Source organism: Mustelus asterias, chromosome 14 (assembly GCF_964213995.1).
Source record: "Mustelus asterias chromosome 14, sMusAst1.hap1.1, whole genome shotgun sequence".
Classification (NCBI taxonomy): Eukaryota; Metazoa; Chordata; class Chondrichthyes; order Carcharhiniformes; family Triakidae; genus Mustelus; species Mustelus asterias.
Window position 1 is genome coordinate 43,279,433 of NC_135814.1, and position 26,151 is coordinate 43,305,583.

At 43.6% G+C, this 26,151-nt stretch overlaps 1 protein-coding gene across 1 annotated transcript in view; it reads left to right on the forward strand.

Annotated features, from left to right (window-relative positions):
* The window catches only part of LOC144503390 (adenylate cyclase type 10-like), a 159,077-nt gene that overhangs the window by 114,342 nt on the left and 18,584 nt on the right, over positions 1–26,151 (forward strand). Inside the window, exons 27-33 of the mRNA XM_078227701.1 lie at positions 2,297–2,472; positions 5,827–5,980; positions 18,180–18,384; positions 18,493–18,589; positions 20,623–20,696; positions 23,480–23,539; positions 23,630–23,747. Coding sequence (XP_078083827.1) covers positions 2,297–2,472; positions 5,827–5,980; positions 18,180–18,384; positions 18,493–18,589; positions 20,623–20,696; positions 23,480–23,539; positions 23,630–23,747 — 884 coding nt within the window. The remainder of the gene's footprint in view (positions 1–2,296; positions 2,473–5,826; positions 5,981–18,179; positions 18,385–18,492; positions 18,590–20,622; positions 20,697–23,479; positions 23,540–23,629; positions 23,748–26,151) is intronic.

Genomic DNA, 26,151 nt, shown 5'->3' on the forward strand with positions numbered 1-26,151 from the left:
AAGGGAAAAGTCGTGGACTTAATGAGCGGACGGGCTTTGTCCACGTAGTTGGGAACCCACTGCGCATAATAAGAGAAGAAGCCTAAGCATCTTCTCAGTGCTTTGGCACTAGTAGGTAAGGGAAGTTCAGAAAGGGGGCGCATACGGTCTGGATCAGGGCCAATGACCCCGTTTTCCACCACGTATCCTAGGATAGCTAAACGGCGCGTACGAAACACACACTTCTCCCTGTTGTAGGTCAAGTTCAGGCGAGATGCAGTGTGTAAGAAGTTCAGGAGGTTTGTGTCGTGGTCCTGCTGGTCATGGCCGCAGATGGTGACATTATCCAGGTACGGGAAGGTAGCCCGCAGCCCGTTCTGGTCCACCATTCGGTCCATAGCACGCTGGAAGACCGAGACCCCATTGGTGACACCAAAGGGAACCCTGAGAAAGTGATACAAGCGACCATCCGCCTCAAAAGCCGTGTATTGTCGGTCCTCTGGGTGAAAGGGGAGTTGGTGGTAGGCAGACCTGAGGTCTATGGTGGAGAACACCCGGTACTGTGCAATCTGGTTGACCATATCAAATATGCGCGGGAGGGGATACGCATCCAGCTGCGTATATCGGTTAATGGTCTGACTGTCGTCAATGACCATCTGAGGTTTGTTCCCGCTCTTGACCACCACGACCTGTGCTCTCCACGGACTAACACTGGGTTGTATGATCCTTTCTTTGAGGAGCCGCTAAACCTCAGATCTAATGAAGATCCGATCCTCAGTGCTGTAACGCCTACTTTTAGTCGCGATGGGCTTGCAGCCTGGCACAAGATTCTGAAACAAGGAGGGTGTGGTGATCTTCAGCGTCGAGAGGCTGCAGGCTGGGCAACTTGGAGGCTGCTGCTGTTTTCCCACTGCCAGTGAAGGGAGTGGCCCACTGTACTGTAGGATTACACTCCTCAAGTGGACCATGAAGTTTAGTCCGAGAAGTATTGGCGCGCAAAGATACGGCAACACAAGGAGCTTGAAGCGCTCGTAAACTGTGCCTTGTGCTTTCAAGGTTACCACGCAACTCCCTAGCACGGCAACAGACCGGGACCTTGATGCCATAGAGATTGTCTGTTTGGCAGGTTGAATCTGGAGTCCACACCGCTTCACAGTGTCTGGGTGGATAAAGCTCGCAGTGCTCCCGCTGTCAAACAGACAATAAATCACGTGGTTATTTACCTGGATATTCATCATAGATTTGTCAAGTCTATGAGGCTTGGCCTGGTCCAGGATGATCGATGCCACCGTTGGTTCATGAGCGCCACTGCAGGCAGCTGAAGTCGATGAGGAGGACCCCTGCTGGTCGTTCGTGGTCAGTGTCGACCAACATGGCTGCCCCCATGAATCGCATGTGGGTGAGGGCGCCAAACTCAGCGACCCCTGGTGGTCATACTCCTCAAGAGTTTATTTATTAGTCACAAGTAAGGCTTACATTAACACTGCAATGAAGTTACTGTGAAATTCCCCTAGTCCCCACATTCTGGCACCTGTTCGGGTCAACGCACCTAACCGACACGTCTTTCAGGCTGTGGGAGAAAACTAGAGTGCCCAGAGGAAACCCACGCAGACACGGGGAGAACGTGCAAACTCCACACAGACCCAAGCCGGGAATCGAGCCCAGTGCTGGCACTGTGAGGCAGCAGTGCTAACCACTGTGCCACCGTACCACCCGGTTTTCAGAAAGTACCAAATACCATCATTCCCTCGACTCCACTGAGTGTTCACCAGTTCTCATCCCTATTTCTCTGTGCTTGTTTGCCCACTGTGCTCAATAAACCTCGCCACTCCCATGATTTAAACACAAAATTATGAAGCTACAGGTCACACAGACATCATCTTTTCTTCAGGTTGATGAGGAGTGCCGAAGCCAGGATCAGTCTGACTCCGACTTCCATTGGCCTCCAACTCACCTGCATTCCTAATTACCTGCCCATCTCCCAGATAATCTCATAATCTTTCATACATCTATTAACTTTGCATCACATGATAGAAGCACTGATGAAGGGCCATCTAGACTCAAAACGTTGGCTCTATTCTCTCCTCACAGATGCTGTCAGACCTGCTGAGATTTTCCAGCATTTTCTGTTTTTGTTTCAAATTCCAGCATCCGCAGTATTTTGCGTAGTATTTATCCTAGAATTTTATAAACAGTGCATGTTCTGGCCAACTATGATTAACCACTTAGGATGTCCTCAAGTAAAGTAATAACTTAGCTCTCATGTTCTCTGATCCAATTATTTTTTACTTAACAAGTTGTGTTTATTCCATCACAGGTGCAGCTCAGCATAGGCCACCTTCTCGAAGCGGAGGTTCTGTTTAAGAAAAGCTTAACATGGCTGAACAAAAAATTCCCAAGCTTCGTTCTGTCACAATTAGTTGCATATGGAATCGAAAACTACAAAAATTCTAAGAGGCATCGTGAAAAAGAAGAGTTAACAGGCAGTACTGAGTATGAATTATTTCAATGCATTATTTAAATGAAAATTGACTTGACTTGTACTATTGTTATCTTTACATTTTATAATGAAGTCAGGCTCCAGGGCCTGATTTTCATGCCAGTGGCAATTTTTCTTCAATACAGTGGGCTAAATCAAATTTCTAACTTCTACCCATTTTTTGAATGTAAACAGCGCAATATGATTACAATAGGGAGAGTCAATTAACCTTTCCCTCCCTCCTCAATTTTAAACTGCTCCCAGTAGAAACAAGGTAAGTTTAAGATATTTTCTTCAATACTACCAGAAGTGATGATAAATCAACTGCCACCCCACAGGTGGCCTCATAGAGTCATTGGCCAGAATTTTCCCACCTCGCCTGCCGCGAGCCTCACAGAACGGAATCCCGGGCAGAATTTTACGAGCCTCCCCCAAGCGAGTTCATAAAATACCAGCCATAGACTCATCCAGGTTTACAGCTTGGAAACAGGCCCCTCGGCCCAACTGGTCCATGCCGCCCTTTTTGTTACCACTAAACTAGTCCCAATTGCCTGTATTTGGCCCATATCCCTCTATACCTATCTTGCCCATGTAACTGTCCAAATGCTTTTTAAAAGACAAAATTGTACCCGCCTCTACTACTACCTCCAGCAGCTCGTCCAGACACTCACCACCCTCTGTGAGAAAAAAATGCCCCTTTGGACCCTTTTATTTATCTCCCCTCTCACCTTAAAACTATGCCCTCTGGTTTTAGACTCCCCTACCTTTGGGAAAAGATGTTGACTATCTACCTGATCTATGCCCCTCATTATTTTATAGTCCTCTATAAGATCACCCCTCAGCCCCACCCTATCCAGCCTCTCCTCATAACTCAAACCATCAAGTCCCAGTAGCATCCTAGTAAATCTTTTCTGCACTCTTTCCAATTTAATAATATTCTTCTGGCCTATTTGGCATATTCCGTTCTTTAGTTTGACTAATTCAAATGTTTTTATCTTCTTGGAAATTTATTTTCTGGTCCAAAGCCACAAATAGGAATGTGCATTCCTGGATGTGTCCAATTTGCAAACCTCCTCTCTGGAATCTAATCAATTACTTCCTGAGATTCTCTGAGGAAATAATGGCGACTATATCATAAATTCCTCTAGTAGATCAAATAATGTGATCTGTTACTATCACACAGCAATCACATATAAACTGTTTATCACACTTGGGAACTCAGATTGTCGAAATAAACTTCAATAGTGAAGCAGCCCATGCAGGCCAACGGTACACTTGGAAAACAGGGCTGGGATTTTCTGGCCGCGTTCAGCCCAAGACCAGAAAATCCCGCCCAAGGTCAATGGACCTTTGCATGGTCCGTGTCCCACCCACTACAATTCCCCTGGTGGGCAGGATGAGAAAATTCCACCCTCATCCTGGGCTGACAACTGGAAGAAAACATTTACTTTACATACTAGTAGCAAACTCTTGTTTCTAAGAGAGAAGATTGTGGATTCACAATTCCACTCCAAAGACCCAAGCATAACTAACAGCGCTGGTACCTGAGTGATGTGATGAAGTATTGCAATGTCAGAGGGGTTGACTTTCCTTGGGTGAGAAGTTACAAAGATTGTAAAAAGTGAAGAGCAATTAGACCAGCAATCCCTTGTCCCAGAGACCATTAATCCATCTGGACTGACTGTCACTTGTCTTTTCCCTTTGAGGCCTTCATTAGACCCAATAGCAGATATAGGTCCTGTGAATCTATTAGGCTCAAGTGATGGGATTCTTTATCATAATCTCAGATCATTCCCAAATTACATCCAGGTTGATGAAAGGAAGCAGGCAGAAGAGGCTTCCTCCATCCCTCCCCTGCCCCTCACTCCCTCTCCTCCTCTGCCATCATACAGCAGACATCTTTACCCACCCCCGTCCCCCCACCTTTCCCCCTGAACTAGGATTTGCTCTTTCGTGTCAATTTGCCAGACTTCCTGCTCCAATAATTAGTGAACGATTCCTGGGGGGAAGTGTATGTGCATCAATTGACGGCAGGATCCAACTTGGCTGTTATGCATCTTACGGAGAATATTCTGTGAAAACTCAGGAATTGACATTCAGGGGGCTCCTTATTTCCCGTCATGTGCAGCAGACTTTACCATAATCTTTTACCAAGTTGGCATCATCAGATTGAAAAACCTCCAGAGAAATGTCTGACTTCCCTCACAAAGAACAGCCACAAGCAAGGAACCCAGCCTCCTTTGAACTGTCCCACCTACAGAGTCAACATATGTTTTAGGAATTGATGGGGGAGGAAATAGGCAGGAAAAAGAATGGCAGAGAAAAGCAGAATTGAAAAATAAAGCAAAATAAATTGACAGGAAAGAGTAACTTAAATACATTACAGTATAGATTTTAAGAGTGGCAACATAAGGAGATAGACAGTACAGACGGAGGTCATTCGGCCCATCGAGCCTGCACCGACAACAAAGCCACCCAGGCCCTATCTCCATAACCCCATGTATTTACCCTGCTAATCCCCCTGACACTAAGGGACAATTTAGCATTGCCAATCAACCTAATGCGCATATATTTGGAGTGTAGGAGGAAACCGGAGCACCCAGAGAAAACCCATGCAGACACAGGGGGAGAGTGTGCAAACTCCACACAGACAGTCACCTGAGGCCGAAATTGAACCCAGGTCCCTAGCTCTGTGAGGCAGCAGTGCTAACCACTGTGCCACTGTGCCATGTATGAAAATAACACAAGAAAAACAGACAATCTGCTAGGCAGCCAAAGCCCTTTTTTCCTGCATCGTGTAAGTGCATGTCTATCTGAAATGGTTCCTGCAAATCTAGCTAACCTAATTTTATTGAGAACTGCAAAATAACCAACTTTATTGTTATCATCCATTTAATTTCTCTAAATAATGTAAAATTTCAAATTGGCTGAATTAAAATGAAGGCATAATTAACTGATTAAGCTCTTCTAGTGAGAAATGCATTAGAGTTAGGGTTAGAGGGATTTCACAATAACTTCATTGCAGTGTAAGCCTTACTTGTGACTAATAAATAAATAAACTTTAAATGGTGCTAACCTAAGCTGGACAGAGAATTGCTGGTTTAGTGTCTGAATTATCATTTAGTCATTTATACAGAATGAAAATCAGACTTTCGGGGTATGTAATTTCCAAAGTGCTGCACTTTGCACCACTGGGAGCACCCAATCAAGGAAGTAACATTGTTAATTACATCCTTCTTTTACTGTTAACCTTATTAGAGTGGACAATATCACCTGCAAAATTAATGAATTAGCAATTGCTTTGCAAAAAAAAAATCATAATTAATGTATGAATCTGCCTCTATTTACCAGACATTTTTATATTTCAGAAGTGAAATATCTCCTGACGTTCATCAACAGATTCGATGCCTGTCATTCTTATGGCAAATATATTGCCTTCAGAAATATACGTGCAAATTACCTGCAAAGTTCACAATATTACTGGAAGTGAACACAGCTGAAATCTCCAACAATGAATTTAAGGTTTGTTTTGACAATATAGAGAAAAGTAAAACATGCAGATAGATATTACGCCTGATCATCTTCAGTATGTGATCACTGTTATGAGTCTCATAGAGGCAGATAATGGGCCCGATTTTACCAACGATTTGTGCCCGTTTTCGGGCGCGAAATCGTGGTAAAGTCGGGTGTGAGGCCTTCATCGCAATCTGCACCCGCGTCCGCGCAAATCGCGACTTTACCAACACCCGCGAGTGGCGCGAATCCGTTCCGCGCCCGAATCGGGCGGCCCGACGATTTAAATGCATTAGCATGCATTTAAATTGATTTAATTACCTGCCCACCCAACTCTACCATCAATTCCCACTTTACCTTCTTCTGTTCCGTTCCGGATCCGCGCTTTTAGCGATCTGCTAAATAAAAATCCAAAGGCGACGCTGCAGCTTCCGAAGAGCAGGGTGAGAGCCTGCAACGTCTCTCTGACCCAGATCATTCTCTGGGAGGGGGGGGGGGGGGGGGGGGTGGGGGGAGGGAGGTGGGTCAGAGCATCCTCTGGGGGGGGGGGTAGGAGGAGGAGGAGGCAGGTCAGATTGTCCTCTTGGGGGGGGGGGGGGGGGGAGAAGGCGGGTCAGATGTGTCTCTGGGGGGGGGGGGGGGGGGGCGAGAGCGCGGATCGTTGTCTGGTGGTGGGGGGGAGGCCCGATCGCTCACTGGTGGTCGGGGGGGGGGGGGGGGGGGGGGGCGGATGGATCTCTGGTGGGGGGGGGCAGGGGTGGCCGCTGCCACTTTGCGGACGATCCCTCCTCCCCACCGGAGGAACGAATCCCTCCTCCCGGAGTGATTCAAGTCCATGATCTTTCATCTGAAACATTAACTCAGTTTCTCACCCCTGCCCCCCTCACCAGAGATACATCTGACCCGCCTCCCTCCTCCACCATAAGATAAAGGTGCACAGTGTTACGGGTAATGTATTAGCATGGATAGAGGATTGGTTAAATAATAGAAAGCAAAGAGTGGGGATAAATGGATGTTTTTCTGGTTGGCAATCAGTGACTAGTGGTGTGCCTTAGGGATCAGCGTTGGGACCACAATTGTTTATGATTTACATAGATGATTTGGAGTTGGGGACCAAGTGTAATGTGTCGAAATTCGCAGATGACACTAAGATGAGTGGCAGAGCAAAGTGTGCAGAGGATGCTGAAAGTGTGCAAAGAGATATAGATAGTCTAATTGAGTGGGCGAGGGTCTGGTAGATGGAGTACAATGTTGGTGAATGTGAGGTCATCCATTTTGGAAGAAATAACAGCAAAATGGACCATTATTTAAATGGTAAAAAATTGCAGCATGCTGCTGTGCAAAGGGACCTGAGTGTCCTTATGCAAGAGTCACAAGGAGTTGGTTTGTAGGTGCAGCAGGTAATTAAGAAGGCAAATGGAATTTTGTCCTTCATTGCTAGAGGGATGGAGTTTAAAAACAGCAAGGTTATGTTGCAGCTGTATAAGGTGCTGGTGAGGCCACACCTGGAGTACTATGTACAGTTTTGGTTTCCTTACTTGAGAAAGGATATACTGGCACTGGAGGGGGTGCAGAGGAGATTCACTAGGTTGATTCTGGATTTGAGAGGGTTGGCTTATGAGGAGAGACTGTGGCTATACTCATTGGAATTCAGAAGAATGAGGAGAGATCTTATGGAAACATATAAGATTATGAAGAGAATAGATAAGATAGAAGCAGGGAAGTTGTTTCCACTGGCGGGTGAAAGGAGAACTAGGGGGCATGGCCTCAAAATAAGGGGGAGCAGATTTCGGACTGAGTTGAGGAGGAACTTCTTCACACAAAGGGTTGTGAATCTGTGGAATTCCCTGCCGAGTGAAGCAGTTGAGGCTACCTCATTGAATGTTTTTAAGGCAAGGATAGATACATTTTTGAACAGTAAAGGAATTAAGGATTATGGTGAGCAGGCGGGTAAGTGGAACTGAGTCCACAAAAAGATCAGCCATGATCTTATTGAATGACGGAGCAGGCTCGGGGGGCCAGATGGCCTACTCCTGCTCCTAGTTCTTATGTTCTTATGCTCCTGCTGTGCGCGCATCTCCCAGCGCCGGATTTCTGGTGCCATCTGATTCGCTCTGAAAACCGGCTTTCGGGGAAACCAATTTCGGGGAACTAGCAGCCTGCCCCGCTGGAGTAAAGGGGGGCAATCAGGGCCCCCCAGGGGGTAGGATGACGGGGGGGAGGGGGTTGGTGCCCCCTGGGCATGGGCACCCTGGCAGTGCCAGCCTGTGTCCCCGGCACTGCCCAAAAGGCAAAGTGCCCATGCCCAGGGGGCACCCTTGGCACTGCCCACCGGGCATCGGGCAGTGCGAAGGGGGTGGGGCCTGGGGGTGAGGCCAGGTGGGGACAGGGTTTTGGGGCAATCAGTGGTGTGAAGTGTCCTGCTGCCACTCTATATGGGTGTTGTGAGATTTATTAGTCTGCATGGGGATTGATGGGGACAGGATGGAGGCCAGCAATTGGGGCGGGATGATGGAGGGGGGGAGGTCGGGATTGCTGGGGGGAGTGAATCTGTTTTGGGGGGAGCTGGAGATCAGAGCAGGCTGAAGGGTTGCCTGCCGGGGCTGGGGGGGGGGGGGGGGGTGGGATACTGTACACAATACGCCAGGTGCGGCCTCACCAATACCCTATATAATTGAAGCATACTGTCCCTCCTTTTATATTCAATTCCACTTGCAGTAAACAATAACATTTTAATGGCATTCCTAATTACGTGCTGTACCTGCATACCCAATGTTTTGTGCTTCATGCTGAGGAGAAGTCGTTGCAGTCACCCTGACTGTATATTGGGTAGAGCAAGAACCCCTCCAGAGACAAATAGGAGAAGAACATCTAGCAGAGGTGGCGGAGAGACTTCACCGAGGAGCATTCTGGGAGAAATCGTCACAGTCACCCTGACTGTATAGTGGGTAGAGGAAGAACCGATGTCAAGGAGAGGTAAAAGGTCAAGGCCCCAGAACTGATCCCTATGAGACACCGCTCATTTCATCTTGCCAACCAGAAAATGATCCATTTATGCCTACTGTGTTTCTGTTGGATAACCAATCTCCTATCCATGCCAATATGTTACCTCCTACATCATGAACTTATATTTCACAATAACCTTTGATGTGGCAGCTTATCAAATGCCTTCTGAAAATCTAAGTACTGTAGCTCCACCTGTCCCCCTTTATCCACAGCAAATGCTACTACTTCAAAGAACTCCAATTGGTTGAACATGATTTCCCTTTCACAGAACCACATTGACTCTGTCTGAATGCTTTGAATTTTTCCAAGTATCCTGCCATAATATCTTTAATAATGGCTCATCTGGACCCGGAGATTGTCATCCCACAGCTCCAATGATTTGCTCAGTACCTCCTCCCTGGGGATTGTAGTTTTCCTGAGTTTCTCCTTCTCTTCCATTTCCTGATTCACAGCTATTTCTGGGATGTTAAGTGTCTCCTCTGATGCAAAATAGCTGTTCAGTTCATCAGCCATCTCCTTATTTTCCATTAGTATTACTTCCCCATACTCACTTTCTGCAGGACCATCGCTCGCTTTGTGAACTCTTTTCTTTTTGGAATAATTACAGAAACTCCTACTTTCCGTCTTTATATTTCTAGCCAGCTTTCTCTCATACTCAAATTTTTCCTTTCATACCAATCTTTTAGTTATTCTTTTCTTTATATTCTGCCCAATCCTCTGACCTGTGACCTACCTTTGTGCAATGATATGCTTTTTCTTTACGTTTGATATTACTTTAAATTTTTTACTTAACCACAGATGGTGGGTCTTCCCATTGGAATTTTTCTTTCTGATTGGAACGTATCTCTTCTGTGAGGTGTGGGTGTGAGGCTTGCAACAGTGCAAAGCATATGAGGATACAGTGGAGTTTAAGAATGAGTTCCAAGAATGAGCCCAGATTGATGCAAATTAGTGATAGCCAAATATAAATATAGAATGGTTACAGCATAGGAAGAGGCCTTTTGGCCTATCATGTCTGTACTGGCTCTTTGCACGAGCAATTTTGCTAGTTCCACAATCTACCCTTTCCTCATATCCCAGCAATTTCTTATTTCCTTCAGGTACTTATCCAATTCTCTTTTGAAAGCGATATTTGTATCTTCCTCCACCACCATTTCAGGCAATACACTTCAGATTATAATGAGTTCCTGCTTTGGTTGGGCCAAATGGCCTGTTTCTATCACGTTGATTCTATGGGCTCAACCCACTTCCATTTTAGGAAGTGCAGGCTAGCTTTAAGACATTTATGATATTGGCCCCTTGCTCAGACGTCCAACTAATTAGCAGCAGTCAGTACTGACTGTATGCTGAAATCATTTAAAATAGCAAACGTCAAAAGGATAGCCTGCTGCGTGCATTATAGTTAAAGGGTGTAGGTTTATTGCGCATCATGGTTCCTATTTTTTGAACGATTGAATTTAGCTCTCAATCACTTGCAAGTTTTAACTGCAGTTTAAATAGTTTGCCTAATATAGACAACATTTGTCCTAATACATACAACTGAGAACTAGAAGGTTCAGAGGAGAATTGAAATATAATAAGAGAGGCAAAGATGGAGTATGAGAAGAGACTAACCGCGAATGTAAAAGGGAATCCAAGAGTCATCTATAGGCATAAAAATAGTAAAGGGGTGCAAAAGAAGTAATGTAATTGATTAGGGATTCCAAAAGGGCATTTCTGCATGGCGGCAGAGGTGATGGCTGAGGTATTAAATACATCTGCCTTCATCAAGTAACAAGATGCTACACAGGTCATGGTGAAAGAGGAAATAGATCAGATACCAGAAATTGTTTAAATTGATAAGGAGGGGGTATTGAATTGCTACCTGTACTTAATGTTGATAAGGTACAAGGGCCAGATGAAATGCATCCACAGAAACTGAGGGGAGCAAAAATGGAAATTATGGAGGCGCTGATAACTGGCCATAAATTTCCAATCTTCCTTAGACTCAGGAGTGATGCCAAAGGCCTGCAGAATTACAAATGTTGCGCCCTTATTCAAAAAAGTGTGCAAATATAAGCCCAGTAAACATCAGGCCAATCGTTTTAACCTCAGTGGAAGGGAAATTTATAGAAATGATAATTTGGGAAAAAAATAATAGTCACTTGGGCAAATGTGCATTAATTAAGGAAAGCCAGCAGTGTTTGTTAAGGGCAAATCATATTTAACTAACTGATTTGAGTGTTTTGATAATTTAACAGAGAAGGTTCACGAAGGTAATATTGTCGATGTAATGTACACAGACTTCCAAAGGCATTTGATAAAGTGCCACACAACAGACTTATGAGCTAAATTAGAGTTCATGGAATGAAAGGAACAGTAACAACTTGGATTGGAAACAGTGGCTAATGGTTGGTTTTTGGACTAGAGGAAGGTTTATAGTTGAGTTCTGCAGGGGTCAGTGTTAGAACCCCTGCTTTTTCTGATATGTATTAATGACCTAGACCTTAGTTTCAAAATTTGTGAATGATACAGAACAGAACATTGTGAACTGTGAGGAGGATAGTATAGAATTCAAAAGAACATAGGTTGATGGAATGGGTGGATACAATTTAATGCAGAGAAGTGTGAAATGATTCATTTGGGCTGGAAATGTGGCACCGTGATTAGGATGCATGTTCTCCCTGTGTCTGCGTGGATTTCCTCTGGATGCTTCAGTTTCCTCCCACAGTCCAAAGATGTGCTGGTTACATGCATTGGCCATGCTAAATTCTCCCTCAGTGTACCCGAACAGGCGCCGGAATGTGGCGACTGGGAGATTTTCACAGTAACTTCATTGCAGTGTTAATGTAAGCCGACTTGTGACTAATAAATAAACTTTTGCTGCTTCACAGCGCCAGGGGCATGGGTTCGGTCTGGCCTTGGGTGACTGTCAGTGTGGAGTTTGCACGTTCCCCCCGTGTCTATGGGTTTCCTCTGGGTGCTCTGATTTCCTCCCGCAGTCCAAAGATGTTCACGCTAGGTGGATTGGCCATACTAAATTGTCCTTTAGTGTCCAAAGATGTGTAAGTTAGGCAAATTAGCCATGGTAAATGCATAGGGTTATGGGGATAGGGCAGGGTGTAGAACTGGGTAAAATGCTCTTTGAGAGAGTTGGTGCAGATTCAATGGGCCGGATGACCACTTTCTGCACTGTAGGGATTCAATGGGTTTTGGTTGAAACATGGAAAGACAGTACAAAACAAAGGGTAAAATCTATTAGGACGCAGGAGCAGAGTGTTATAGAAAAATGTATGTATTTTCTAACTGTCCAAGATCTCTGCAAGTTGTATGTGAGGTGTGTGTATTACCTTACCCTCAGAGTGATTGTTCCAATTGAAATAATTCTAGCAACAAGCTTTTTGTGAGTTTTAAAGTAGTGAAGCTGATTTATTATTCCACATTTGTCTCGGAGTTTTAAAAATGCAACGTCTTACTTACTCACCTCATATACATTATCACTCATGCAAAGATTAGATACAGATGATGAAAAGAACAATATGGTTTCAAAGTTGCCTCAGTGTCTCTACTGGCAGGTCTACAGTTTCTTAGGTGAGTTGATGCTTTTAGTTGAGGTCGATGTTTTGTAAGAGATGATTCTCAGTAATCTGTGTGACTTCTCGTAATCGAATTTCCAGAAGATTGATTCGCCTTGGAGAGATGGTTGAGAGGAGCATTGATACAGGTGTTCAAAATAATGAAGGATCTGGACAAAGTAGATAGGGACAAATTGTTTCCATTGATGAAAAGATCAAGAACCAGACAGCATAGATTTAAGGTAATTGGCAAAAGAAGCAATGGTGACAAGAGGAAAAAATACTTAAGTATTAAATGGTTAAAATCACTTGACAGTGTGGTGGACACAGTTTCATTCAAGATGTTCAAGAGGAAATTGGATTATTTTCCAAAATGAGCATTGTCAGGACTACAGGGAGCAGGCAGGAGAATGGCACTGAAAGAATTGGTCCTTCAGAGAATCAGCACAGAAATGGTGGGCCAATTGGCTTTCTTCTGTAACCATTCTATGATTCTATAGTAGCGAGTCCCTATAAATAATCACTTTCACTCAAGAGTTCTGCTCTTGACAAAGTTATGCCTTGTTAATATATTTGTAAGTTATGATAGCAGAAATGATATCTCATAAGAATGGAAATGACTGGACACCTGATGATCTATGTCACCCATTTAAGTTGCATGTGTATGCTGCTGAAAGGTGGTGGAAGAAATGGCCCCTCTCATCAGACAAGACATTCTATCAAAATGAAAATGGGACATAAGCCTGGTGGAAATCGATCCTACCCTAAAATCTGATCCTCAGAGTTAAGTACCCACATATTTGTACTTTGCAAGCACCAATGTTGATTCTCAGCCCAGCTGACTTATTGCACGTGATCGTGCACCAGATTGATCTCTGAGCATACAATTTCGCATATGCTTCTTTTGTAAATTTACTTTAGTGATAATGCAGTCGAACATCCATGAGGTACAATCAGCGAAAGATCACAAATTTCACCCAAAATTGTGCCCATTCTGAAAAGTGTTTTTTTTTCTCATTTCTGCTCAAACTTATTTGAATATCATGGAATAAAAGGGACAGTAACAACTTGAATACAAAATTAGTTAAGTGACAGGAAACAGAGCAGCGGTTAATGGTTGTTGGAGTAAGATTTACTTGCTGACATCATTACCTATTCATTTGAAGTAAAATGGGAAAGAAACAACATTGGCAAACTCAGCAATGTCCACCCTACAAAATCCTCCTTACTAACATCAAGCTTATATCAAATTGGGAGAGCTGGCTCACAGATTATGCAGGAACAGCCTGACATAGTCATACTGACAGAATCAGTACTGCAGACACCACCATCAGCATCCCTGGGTAGGCCCTGTTTCACTAACAGGACTGACCCGCTAGAGATGGTGGCACAGTGGCCTACTGTTGGGAGGAGGTAGCCCTGGGAATCCTCAGCATTGACTCTAGATCCCATGAAGTCTCATGGCATCAACTCAGATACGGACAAGCAACCTCCTGCTGATTACCACTACCACATCCACCAGCGCCATCCCCTCCCCCGCACCCGCCGCCCCATCAGCTGATGAATCAATATTCCTCCGTATCAAACACCACATGGGAGAAACACTGAGGATGGTGAGGCAAGAGAATGTAATCTGGATGAGGACTTTCAATGATCATCGTTAAGAGCAGCTTGATAGCATCACAACTGACAACTTGGCAAAGCCAAAGAGGACATGGCTGCTAGACAGGATCTGTGTCAGGTTGTGATGGGACCAGCAAAAGGGAAAAACCTTGTTTTCACCAATCTACCTGCTACAAATGCACCTGTCCATGACAGTATTATTAGGAATGACCACTGCACAGTCCCTGTGGAGACAAAGTCCCATCTTCAAATTGAAGATGCGATCCTTTGTGTTGTGTGGCACTACCACCTTGCTAACTAGGATAGATTTCAAACAAATTTGGCAACTCAAACTGGGCATCCAGGAGGTGATGTTGGCCATCAGCAGCAGCAGAATTGTGTTCAATTACAATCTGTAACTTCATGGCCTTGCACATCCCCTACTCTGCCATTTCCTTCAAATCATAGGATCAACCTTGGAACAGCACCAGGCATGCCTACAAATGTGGTGTGATGAAGCTACAGTGCAGGACTATTTGCATGTCAAACAACCAGAACCAGAATGTGAGAACCACAGCTAAGTGATCTTACAACCAATGGAATAGATCTAAGCTCTGCAGTCCTGAGACATTCAGTCATGAATGGTGGTGAACAATTAAATAATTAAGAAGATGATGAGGTTCCACAAATATCCCCATCCTCAATGATGACAGCCCAGTACAGGGCAAAAGATAATGCTGAATCATTTAGCCAATTATCAAATCATCTTCAACTGATGCAAGGGGTCATTGTCAGTCTATCAAGTGGTATTTATTTACTCAGCCATAACATGCTCACTGATGCTCAGTCTGTGTTGCAGTAGGGCCATTAGCTCTTGACCTTATTACAGCCTTGGTCTAAACATGGGCAAAGGAGCCGAACTGATGGAGTGAGGTGAGAGTAACTACTCAATATCAAGGCAATATTTGACCAAGTATGGCATTAAGAAGTTCTAGCAAAACTGAAGTCAATGGGAATCAGGGGAAAACTCTCCTCTGGTTGGGGTCATATCTAACACAAAGGAAAATGGTTGTAGTTGTTGGATCATCCTAGTTCCAGGATATTGCTGCAGGTGTCCTTCAAGCTAGTGTCCTCGGCCCAATCATCTTCAGATCATTAGATCAGAACTAGGGAGTTCACTGATGATGACACAATATCTGGCTCCATTCACATTCTTCAGATACTCAGGCAGCCTTGTCCATATGCAGAAAGACCTGGACAACATTCACGCTCGGGCTGATAAGTAGCAAGTAACATATACACCACACAAGTACCAGACAGTGACCATCTCCAACAAGACAGAATTTAACTATTTCTCGTTGACATTCAATGATATTCCCTTCGCTGAATCCCCCACTATCAACATCCACAGAGGCACCGTGGTTAGCACTGCTGCCTCACAGCGCCAGAGTCCCGGATTTGATTCTGGCCTTGGGTGACTGTCTGTGTAAAGTTTGCATGTTCTCCCTGTGTCTGCGTGCGTTTCCTCTGGGTGCTCCAGTTTCCTCCCATGTTCCAAAGATTTGCAGATTAGGTGGATTGCCCATGCTAAATTGTCCCTTAGTATCCCCAAGGTGTGTAGGTTAGGGGGATTAGTGGGGTAAATTTGGAGGTTACGGAGATAGTGCGGGGGGGGGGCTGGGTAAGATGCTCTGTTAGAGAGTTAGTGCAGACATGATGGGCTGAATGATCTCCTTCTGCACAATAGGTGATGCTATGATCCTGAGGGTTACTAATGACCAGAAACTGAATTAGACCTGCCATATAAATATTGTGGCTACAAGAACAGATCAGAGGCTGGGAATTCTGAGGCGAGTAACTCACCTCTTGACTCCCCAAAGCCTATATTTCACAAGGCACAAGTCAGGAGTGTGATGGAATAGTTGCCTGGATGAGTCCAGCTCCACCAACACTCAAGAACTCCCTTCCATACAGACTATGGTGGTTCAAGCAGGTAAGTCACCGCCAACTTCTCAATTGTAATTAGGGCCAGAAATTTACACTCAGGGGTGGGGGGTGGATAGGGAGGAGAGCATGGGGGGGATTGGGGAGTGTGAAATTGCACGATTATATGGACAGGATTCCTTCCGGATTCCCATCTGCCTCAACCTGGTTGCAATTTTATGATGGGGTAGGAAAGGCCTCAGATGGGAAACCCATCCTTGTCCCAATTAAAGCCAATAAGTGCCTTTTCCCACAATTATTAGGCTAGCAGATTTATGAGAGTTCAGGTTAGGAAGATGAGAAAAAAAACAAAGTTAAACCTCGGGTGGGAAGGGATCAAAAGGACCCTTCTAACTGGGGTGCTCTCCCTTTAAGGCCCAGTGACCTCTGGACCAGCTTCCCACCCTGGCCTATCCTCCAAAACCCCAATCTCCCCCTCACCCCCCGGATGTTCCCTACCTTCCCTGCCACTTACATGTCTTCCCAGTTCTGGAACTAAGCTCCAGGCAGCTGCCTGCATTGAATTTTCTGGCCACTGCAGCGCTGTAACTGGAGGGACTGGAGAGCTGTCAGCCAATCTGATTGTCCAGCAGCTCGTCAAGGCAGAACTTCTTGGGCAGCATGGTGGCACAGTGGTTGGCACTGCTACCTCACAGTGCCAAGGACATGGGTTCAATTCCAGCCTGAGGTAACTGTGTGGAGTTTGCTCGTTCTCCCTGTGTCTGTGTGGGTTTCCTCCAAGTGCTCCGGTTTCCTCCCACGTTCCAAAGATGTGCAGGTTAGGTGGATTGGCCATGATAAATTGCTCCTTAGTGTTTGGGATTAGTGGGGTAAAAATATGGAGTTCAGGGGAATAGGGCCTGGGTGGGATTGTTGTTGGTACAGGCTTGATGGGCCAAATGGCCTCCTTCCTCACTGTAGGGATTCTATGATTCCTCCCAAGTGAGAGCAGAAGTATAGCCTTTTGCTAATCGACATTCGTTAGAGCATGATATGATGTTGGGGCTGCTGGAGTTGTCAGGGATGTGTTCCCACCATCCTAAATATTTAGGCCTAGGGGTGGACAATGAATGCTGGCCGAGCCAGCAATGTCCACATACGATTAATGAATAAATAGAAAAAAAACTGTTGAACATAATACCTGCCAGGAACTTCCACAACTGGTTTGCATTAAAACATATAAAGTCTTCTTTATGAGATATTCTTTGATCTTTTTTAGAACAGTAACTGAGTTTATTTTGGTTAATACAGCTGAAAATGGATTTATCACAAATGCATCTCTGCTTTGGCCAAAGTTGTCAACTGTAGCTCCACTGAAACCCACTTTGAAAAGTACCTTTTCCCTTAGATTTCCACTCAAATTCATCTGCAAATCACAAAATTCAAAATCTGCCATACATCAGTGGGATTTACAGTATTTTCAAATAAAGTTTTACTTCATATTTTTAAAAGTGATAATCATGAGGTTTGATTAAGACAACTGAAAATTGTCTCATCACAAAATATAAGCATTTTTAAACATAGTGTCAATCCATTATCTCTGACCAGCCTAATTTTAAAATCCTGTAGACTATAGGAGTTAACACATTTAGCAGTTTTTAAAGAATTCCTGTTCGTGTCCTTATACCCAAAAGAGTCAACTTAATTGGAGAGCCTCCTCAAAGACCTGTAAACAAACTCAACTGGTGGAAATTCCCAGGAGAGGGCGGAATTTTCCCGTCCTGCCTGCCATGGGAATTGTAGCGGGTGGGACAGGACCATGCAAAAGCCTGTTGGCCTTGGGTGGGATTTTCTGGTCTTGGGGTGAGCATGGCCAGAAAATCCCTGGTGATTAATTGATCCTGGACAGTTTTGTAAATGCAGCCTGCTTCTTGAGCAATGTTTTAAAACTAGCACCAAATATCGCAGAAGCTGATAGATCTGTGCTTAAAATGACATAATCCTCTTTGTCAGTTATGCAGATTTCAGGTGAATTAGTCTAAAAATAAAGAAGCACAACTTGGCAGGAAACTTTTGGCTTACTTTCCTGATAATCTATTTTTGCTTTATTTTGTACTCCATAGATAATTTCTGCCTACATTGATTCTTTCCGTTGTTATCATTTTGTTGGTCTAAAAGAGAAGAGTGCAAAAATGGAAAGGTTAGCTCTGCGGAAGTGTCTTGTTCTTACCAAGAATCAGGAGGGATTACAAATGATTGGTCATTTAGTATGTGCACTTTCAGAACTGAAGCTTTGCAGTGGACGACTTGCTGAATCGATTGAGTATGGTACGTCCTGTTATTGTTATCTTCAATGCAAATAATACAGAAAACTATCATTTCATTGTTTATTATCTCGACTCTCTCTAAATCTAATTTATTCTTCTGGACTTTAAGGACGCCTTGCTCATAAAATTGCTGGACTAATAAATAAACCCAACATTGACGTTTTGATCATTCCTTTTCTGACCAAAGCCTTGCTACTTACTGGCAGGTAAGTTACTTGATAGGTCTGTATTTTTTTTATTCCCAAAGAGATGTTGAATCATCACGTTTAAAATAGATTAACACTTCTGTAGCAAATTAGAAATGTAATCACAGAAATGTAAGATGTAACCATTGCACATTTGAATCCTATTATTTTCAAAACTAATTCTCATTACCTCCCAGAGCATAAGTAGTTCAGAAAGAGAAAGAGGATGCTGTTTTTTTTAATGACATGGAGATCTATGTGTAAGACCCATAGAAATTATCTCCAGCTCTCCACTGGTTGAACTAATTGTAGTTATTATTGTGTGATGTATGTGATGTACATAATTCTGTGGTCTGCATCCTCTATCTGGTAGTACGCAAATTGCAACAGCCCAATGAAAACTGGTCTGACTCTGGAGTAGTTTTCTGGGTTCAGTCTAATTATTGTATTTGTTGAAAACTCCCAGTTTTTGGAACACCACTGATTTTAAGCCCACTACTTAGTCTCCGGGAGTAGTGTACTGTTTCTCCAGTGTAACTAGGTCACCAGATCCAAAACTGGTTTGACAGCAGAATCAACATGTTTCTGCTGCTTCTTGAGATCTGCTAGATGTCAGGCTGCACCAAGTTTCACAAATAAAATGCAGCATGTGCTTCTGATGAAGCTAGACTGTGAAAGAAAACTGCTGGTACCTAGGAGAGTTGCAGAATAAGCATGGAATATAATTGCTTACTCTATGTGCTTGTCATAAGCCATCTGAGCTGCATACATATAGCTGAATTTTAGTCTGCCTCATCATAACCACAGCTAGTTCTTTCACATTCTCCTTAAAGAAGAATACAGCTCCTGACAAAGAGAGAAAAGTGTGATAGGCAAAAGACCAAAGCTCCATCTTCTTTTCTTATATGAAGAAAGACTCCTCAAATTGTCCCCATTGAATTTGTCCTGCCTTTTGTGGACAGGAGATAACTGAGCAATTTCCCACATTGTTGGGTAGTTGCTACTGGAACATTTGCTGGAGATGCGGCTAGTTCCGGAGCAAAAGTTTTCAACACTACAGTCAGGATCTTGTCAGGTTCATAGCCTTTGCTGTATCACTGCACTCTACCCTTTATTGGTAGCCCATGGAGTGAATCAAATTGACTGAAGTGCTACTCTTCCACTTTATTGAAGCAGTATTGCTCCCTGGTTCTAATGATAATGGTAGAGAGAGATATGCAGGAATATAAGGTTGCAAATTATGGTGGAGTATAACTCTATTGCTGATGGGCCACAGTATCTCATCGGTACCCAGTTTTGAGCTGCCAGATCTATTCTGAAATGATCCCATTTAGCTTGGTGGTATTGCCACACAACAAAATGGAAGGTATCCTGTGGAGTTGCGACTTTGGTTCTGCTGAATAGTTTGCTAGACCATTTCAGAGGGCAGTTCAAAGTCAACCACATTGCTGCAGGCCTGTGTTTGCATAAAGATAATACTTGCTACCCTAAAGGAGCACCATTGAACCAGATGGGTTTTTACATCAATCTGACAATTGTGATCAATATTACTAACTTTTCAATCCAAATTTATTTAACTAACTGAATTCAAACTGTTTAGCTACTGTGGTGGGATTTGAACTCTTGTTCTCTGTCCAATAACATAACCACTATTCTCGATCAGCTCCCTATATTTGGCAATTCTTTTTTATATAGAGATTCATTATATGTGCAAAGATAAAATATTTTGCAAGCAATAAACATTACAAGATTATCATAAAACACCTTCTATTTTGTAGACTTGGCGATTATGTTGACCTAATGACATATATGAAGGACTTTTCAGTCTCACGACACAATATACTTGGTCAGGCAACATTCTATACAGCTTGTCTCGATTTTTCTCTTCAAGAAGGTAATTATTTTCAGAATGGATGACATTTTTTTAGGATTTTTAAAATTTCTGTCTGCTTATTTTAGTATTTCTGCTTCTATTTCTCATTCTATTTGCATAAAAACATTAGGACTGAGATGGTTTACAAATAAAATACTTTAATTATTTAATGGAATCTTAGAAACACCAGCAGAGAAGATTACTTTGTCCATTGGGAGAAACCAGTAGCTCGCCAGGATCCCACGTTTTCTGCCAGTGAGCTTTGTCGTGGTTCTTTAACACACACTACGGCAGGGGTCCCCAAACTGTGGGTCATGGGAAGAGCAATTGGGGTCGTGAGCTCTGAGGCAGCAAAGGTGGCCATGTTGCAGAGACTCAGAATTGGCAGTCCTGGGATCGGCTGTGAGGCCTCTTGAAATGTTTGTAATATTTTTTACCTGTGCGTGTGGTCTAATTCAATGAGCTCTGAGGCACAATTGTTGACAGCAATTGAGCCTACAAAATGGTAGGTGTCTTAGTTGTTTTTGGTGCCTGTATTCTTGCTGTTTGAACCCCCACCACACTTAACTAATATCCCGCACGCCCCAGTTTTCACTCTGGGGTCGCACCCAAGTCTACAGCATTAAAATGGAGTCAGAGCAAAAAAAGGTTTAGGAAGCACTGTACTATGGGATTAGCATCCCACAGTTTATTTGGAAACAATTTCAGGTTTCCTGATCAATCAGAAAGGACTGATGGGATGACACATTATCTCTGTCAAAGAAAAGAGATTCTAGTTAATGGGACACAGTAGTGGTTGGAATGGCTGAATTGTATATTAATTCCTGAGGGTACAGCAACTACAGAAAAATAAAGGAAACTTTAGCCTCTCGGAAGAAGTGTTGTGAGCACTGGCCTCTCACTCAATCAGGATTTGACCCTTTGAAGGCTTCTCAGCTGGTCACGTTCTCTGAAGTGCTTCCCACTGTGCCCTGGTTAGCCCTGGCAAGTTACACACAGGAAGGAGCTGTGCTCCGAAAGCTTATGGTATTTGCTACCAAATAAACCTGTTGGACTTTAACCTGGTGTTGTGAGACTTCTTACTGTGCTTACCCCAGTCCAACGCTGGCATCTCCACATCATGACTACCATCGACGCCGCAAACTGCCGGCTCCAAGTGGAGAGGATCTCCAAGAAGATCGCGCATATCGACACAGACATCAAGTTTCTACAAACATGCAAGAAAGCAGACAAGATACCGAAAGGACTACGGATCACGAACCCACTCAGGTCAACCTTTAACACAGACTACGCTGAGAGACTTTGCCGTCGCACCTCTCTCACCCTCTTCAAACACCTCATACACCAGCTCTACAGCAAATGCCGCAGTCTGGAAACCAAGATCGAATCCATATTCTCAACTTGGGCTCAGGACGCAGACCAGGTGCGAAACTCTGCCAAGCAGACGAGACAAAGGAACTACACCATCTACATGCACACCAAGAACAGGAAACTTGAGAAACTCGGCATCACCACCAGCAGCAACCAAGCCTCCCCCGGTACCACAGTAGAAAACAGTACCACTGCAGGAAAGTCCATTGTCAACTTATCGGACTACACACTTCAGCCAGATGAAATCGAAGTTCTCAGCCGAGGGCTCAACTTTTGCCCCACCACCAAAATAGACCCCATCAGTCTCGCAGCAGACACAGAGGAATTCATCAGGCGAATGAGGCTGCGGGAGTTCTTCCACAAACCCCAAGAGGCCAACAGCGAACACAAAGTTACACACAGCCCAGGAAACCCATGCGCTGGCTATTAAAGCCAGAATACAGCAACAAATTCTCAGTTAATTGCCTCTTCGAATATTTTAATTACTTACCTAACAGTTCTGTGGGAGTTCGAGGGTTAACCCAAAAGTGGGCAGGATTGCGTGCCTGACCCAGTCACACTTTTCAAGGCTTTAATCCTTCTGCCTACTGCCAAAGAAACCTCCCCTTAGGAGTTAAACATTTGCCTATGTGTCTGTGACAAACCAGAGCGATCTAGCCTAATTCCATTTCCCAACTTCTCTTTTGTGCCCTTTTAATTTTTTGTGTCCCCTCCAAGTGCTTATCTAATTCTATCTTTAGTTTGGCATCATATCTGTATCCTCTGATCTTTTGTGTCATACTAGTGAATATGTATGACACCAGTTTCACAGATCCAAAACTACACACAATATCAAAAATGTGGACTTATCATTACCTCCTTCCTTCTATATTCAATCTCTCCATGTGTAAAAATTGATTGGCCCTTTTAAGGATTTTTCAAAAATATTCAATCGTGTTTTCAAATAACAATCCCCCTCTGAACAACACCACCTGATCCGACTGGTGACCTCCCCGACCTGACCCCCCTCACAACCTGATCCCTCCGACCTGATTAACATCCCCGACCCAATCCCCCAACATGGTGACACCCTTCTCAACCTACCCCCCCGACCCGAACTCTAAACCCCCCTGACCTTACCATCCCCAGAATCCCCCACAACCCCAACATGCCTAACGATCTGCCCCCCCCAACCTGAATGAAATCTCCCCAACCCAACGACACTCCCCTAACCTGCCCAACCCAAACGACATCCCCCGACCCAACCATCCTCCTGACCCAATCTCATGATCATGAGCCCCCGACCCGAACACCACCCCCCCAAACCTGACACTTCCCCACCCTGGCCCCACACCCTGGCCTGAACACCTATGATGTCCGAATCCCCCATACCCCCCGATGTTCCAACTTCTCACCCGCTGCCCCCACAATATCCAGAAACCCCATCCGATGTCAGGACCCTGCAATACCCCATTGATGACCAGAGTCCCCCCCCCCACAGAGCTGGATCCCCCACCAGCAATGTCCAAACTCCCACCCCCACATCCCATTCACTTACCATAGAAACTTACCATCTCCCTTGCAATGAGACCTTTAAATTCACCTGCTTTATGGCAGCTAGTGCCTTAAAAAGGGGACATATCCTACACGTCACATCTTTTGCAGTTCATCGCATGTTGTTTCTTCAGTCTCACCCAGTCCGAATCAGGCAAGTCAGGCTAGACAGGCGCTTTCCATTTCAAATGCAGGTAAGTCACTATGGAGTGGCAACCCGCTGCTGTTGGAAGCTATGGTGTTTATGATTGTACCGCTGACCAACAATACAATTTTGATTACAGGTTACGCACTAAGGCCATTTGATGAATGCCTTGCTTTTATCAATGGAGTAATCGACGATCCTGTTATAAAGTCTGAAAAGAACTTGCTGCTGGTACTTCATTCATCAGTAGCACTCTGGTAATGTAATATTAATTGCTTAAAAGAAAGAAAGGCTTGCATTTATATAGCATCTTTCATGATCTTGGAATATCTCAAAGCACTTTACAGCTTTCATTTTGAAGCACAATCATTGTTGTAATGTAGGAAACACAGCAGCTACTTTGTGCACAGTAAGCTCCCACAATGATAATGACTAGGTAGCCTGTTTTTAGTATTGTTGATTGAAGGATAAATATTAGGAATAACTTCCTGACTTCTTCAAAATAGTGCCATGGAATCTTTTACACCCAGCTCGAAAAACAAACAGGGCTCTGATTCAGCATCCCATCCGAAATTCAGCACCTCTCACATGTTGCAATTTAAGCGCACACCATATGCTTTTCTTGTGCCCAATGCAAGTAGCATGTTTCCATTGAATCCTTTTCAAGTTACTGAAGAAGGAATAGGACATAATCGAAAACATGCCTTTATATATTGCATTTAATTTGAAAAATGACCCAAAGAAGCAATATTTTAAAAAATGCAGAAGAGATTTGAGATATTTAAATGTCCAGAATTCTTTAACCTACAGAAAAAAATCCGTATTGCTAAGTTAGAAAAAATCCAACCACCTGCTCTACTCTTGACTGACAGGCCACCTGTTCTAAAGTAGAAAAACAAAACCTGTTCTTTCAGTTTTAATAAGCTCTATTGTCTGGAATTACAAAAGGTTATTTAGACAGTTGAGCTCATTATGAATGCTTGACTGAGTTTCAAAAGCTTATAAATCACTTATCTCAGCATGAGGTGTGCACAGATTGGTTGACAGCTAAGGTTAAAAAATCCAAAAATCTTCATAAACATGTATATAGTAAATGGGTAGTAAGTGGGGATGGGGTGAGGTTGGTTAGGGGTGAAAAAGTGGATCAATACAGAGGATCAATACAGAGGGTATAGCAAAGGTACTAGATGAATATTTTGTATCTAACTTTACCAAGGATGAAGATGCTGCCAGAGTTGTGGTGAAAAAGGAGGTAGTTGAAATATGGGTTCATTGATAGGCGGTTGGTATTGGAAAGACTGGGCAAACTAAATCACCAGGACTGGATGGAATGCATCAAAGGATACTGAAAGAAGGTTGGAAATTAAAAAGATAATGGCTGTAATCTTCCATTCCTCCTAGGGCACAGGGTAGACTGGAAAATTGGAAATGTAACATATACTTTCAAAAAAGGGTGTAAGGATAAACCAAGCAACTATAGACCAGTCAGTTTAATCTCTGGTGGAAAAGCTTTTATAGACATTAATGTGGGATAAAATTAACAGTCACTTGGAAACAGTGGATTAGTCAGGGAAAGTCTGTGTGCATTTGTCAAAAGCAAATTGTGTTTAGTTAATGTTCTTTTGTGATTGTTAAGATAACAGAGATGGTTGATGAGGGAAATGATATGGTGTATATGAATTTCTAAAAGGTGCTTGATAAAATGCCACATAATGGACTTGCTAAGTAAAATTAAAGGCCATGGAATAAAAGCAACAGTAACAGCATGGATACAAAGTTGTTCAAGTGACAGAAAAGAGAGAGTAGAGGTAAACAGTTGTGTTTGAGACTGGAAGGTGGTGGTGTTCCCCAGTTGTCAGTACTAGGACACTGCTTTCTTTGTTATATATTCACCACCTGGACTTGGATGTGCAGGCCACAATTTCAAAATTTGCAAATGACACCAAACTTGGGATTACAGTAAACTGCAAGGAAGCTAGTGATGGATTTCAAGAGGACATCGACAGGTTGAAGGAATGGGCAGACAAGCAGCAGATCTACTTTAACACACAGAAGTGTGGAGTGGTACAGTTTGATACATAGGAAAAGCGAGGAGAGGCAATATAAAATAAAGGGCAGAATTCCCACATTGGTGTAGGAACTGGGACATATTTTCAGAAATCTTTGAAGGCGGAAGACAGGTTGAAAAGTGGTTAAAAAGACGTACAAGCTTTATAAATTGAGGCATAGAATATAAAAGAAAATAAATATGATGAACATTTAATAAACTCTGTTTCAGCCTCGAATGGAGTATTGTGTCCAATTCTGCGCACCGCATCTTAGGAAGAATGTAAAGGATTTAGAAAGAACGCAGAAATAAAATTACAAGAAGGATCCCAGAAATGAGGAATTGCAGTTACATGGACAGATTGAAGAAGCTGGTGCTGTTTTCCTTAAAGAGAGGGTTGAGAGGAGATTTTATTTGATAGATTGTTCAAGGCCGTGAAGGGTTTGGACAGATAGATGGAAATTGTTCCCATTGGCCGATGTGTCATGAAACAGATGACACCAATTTAAGGTAAATGGCAAAAGAACCAACAAAGAGGTGAGGGAAAACACTTCTGCACAGTGAGTGGCTATGATCTGGAATGCATTCCGTGAGGGTGTTGTGGAGGTACTGCA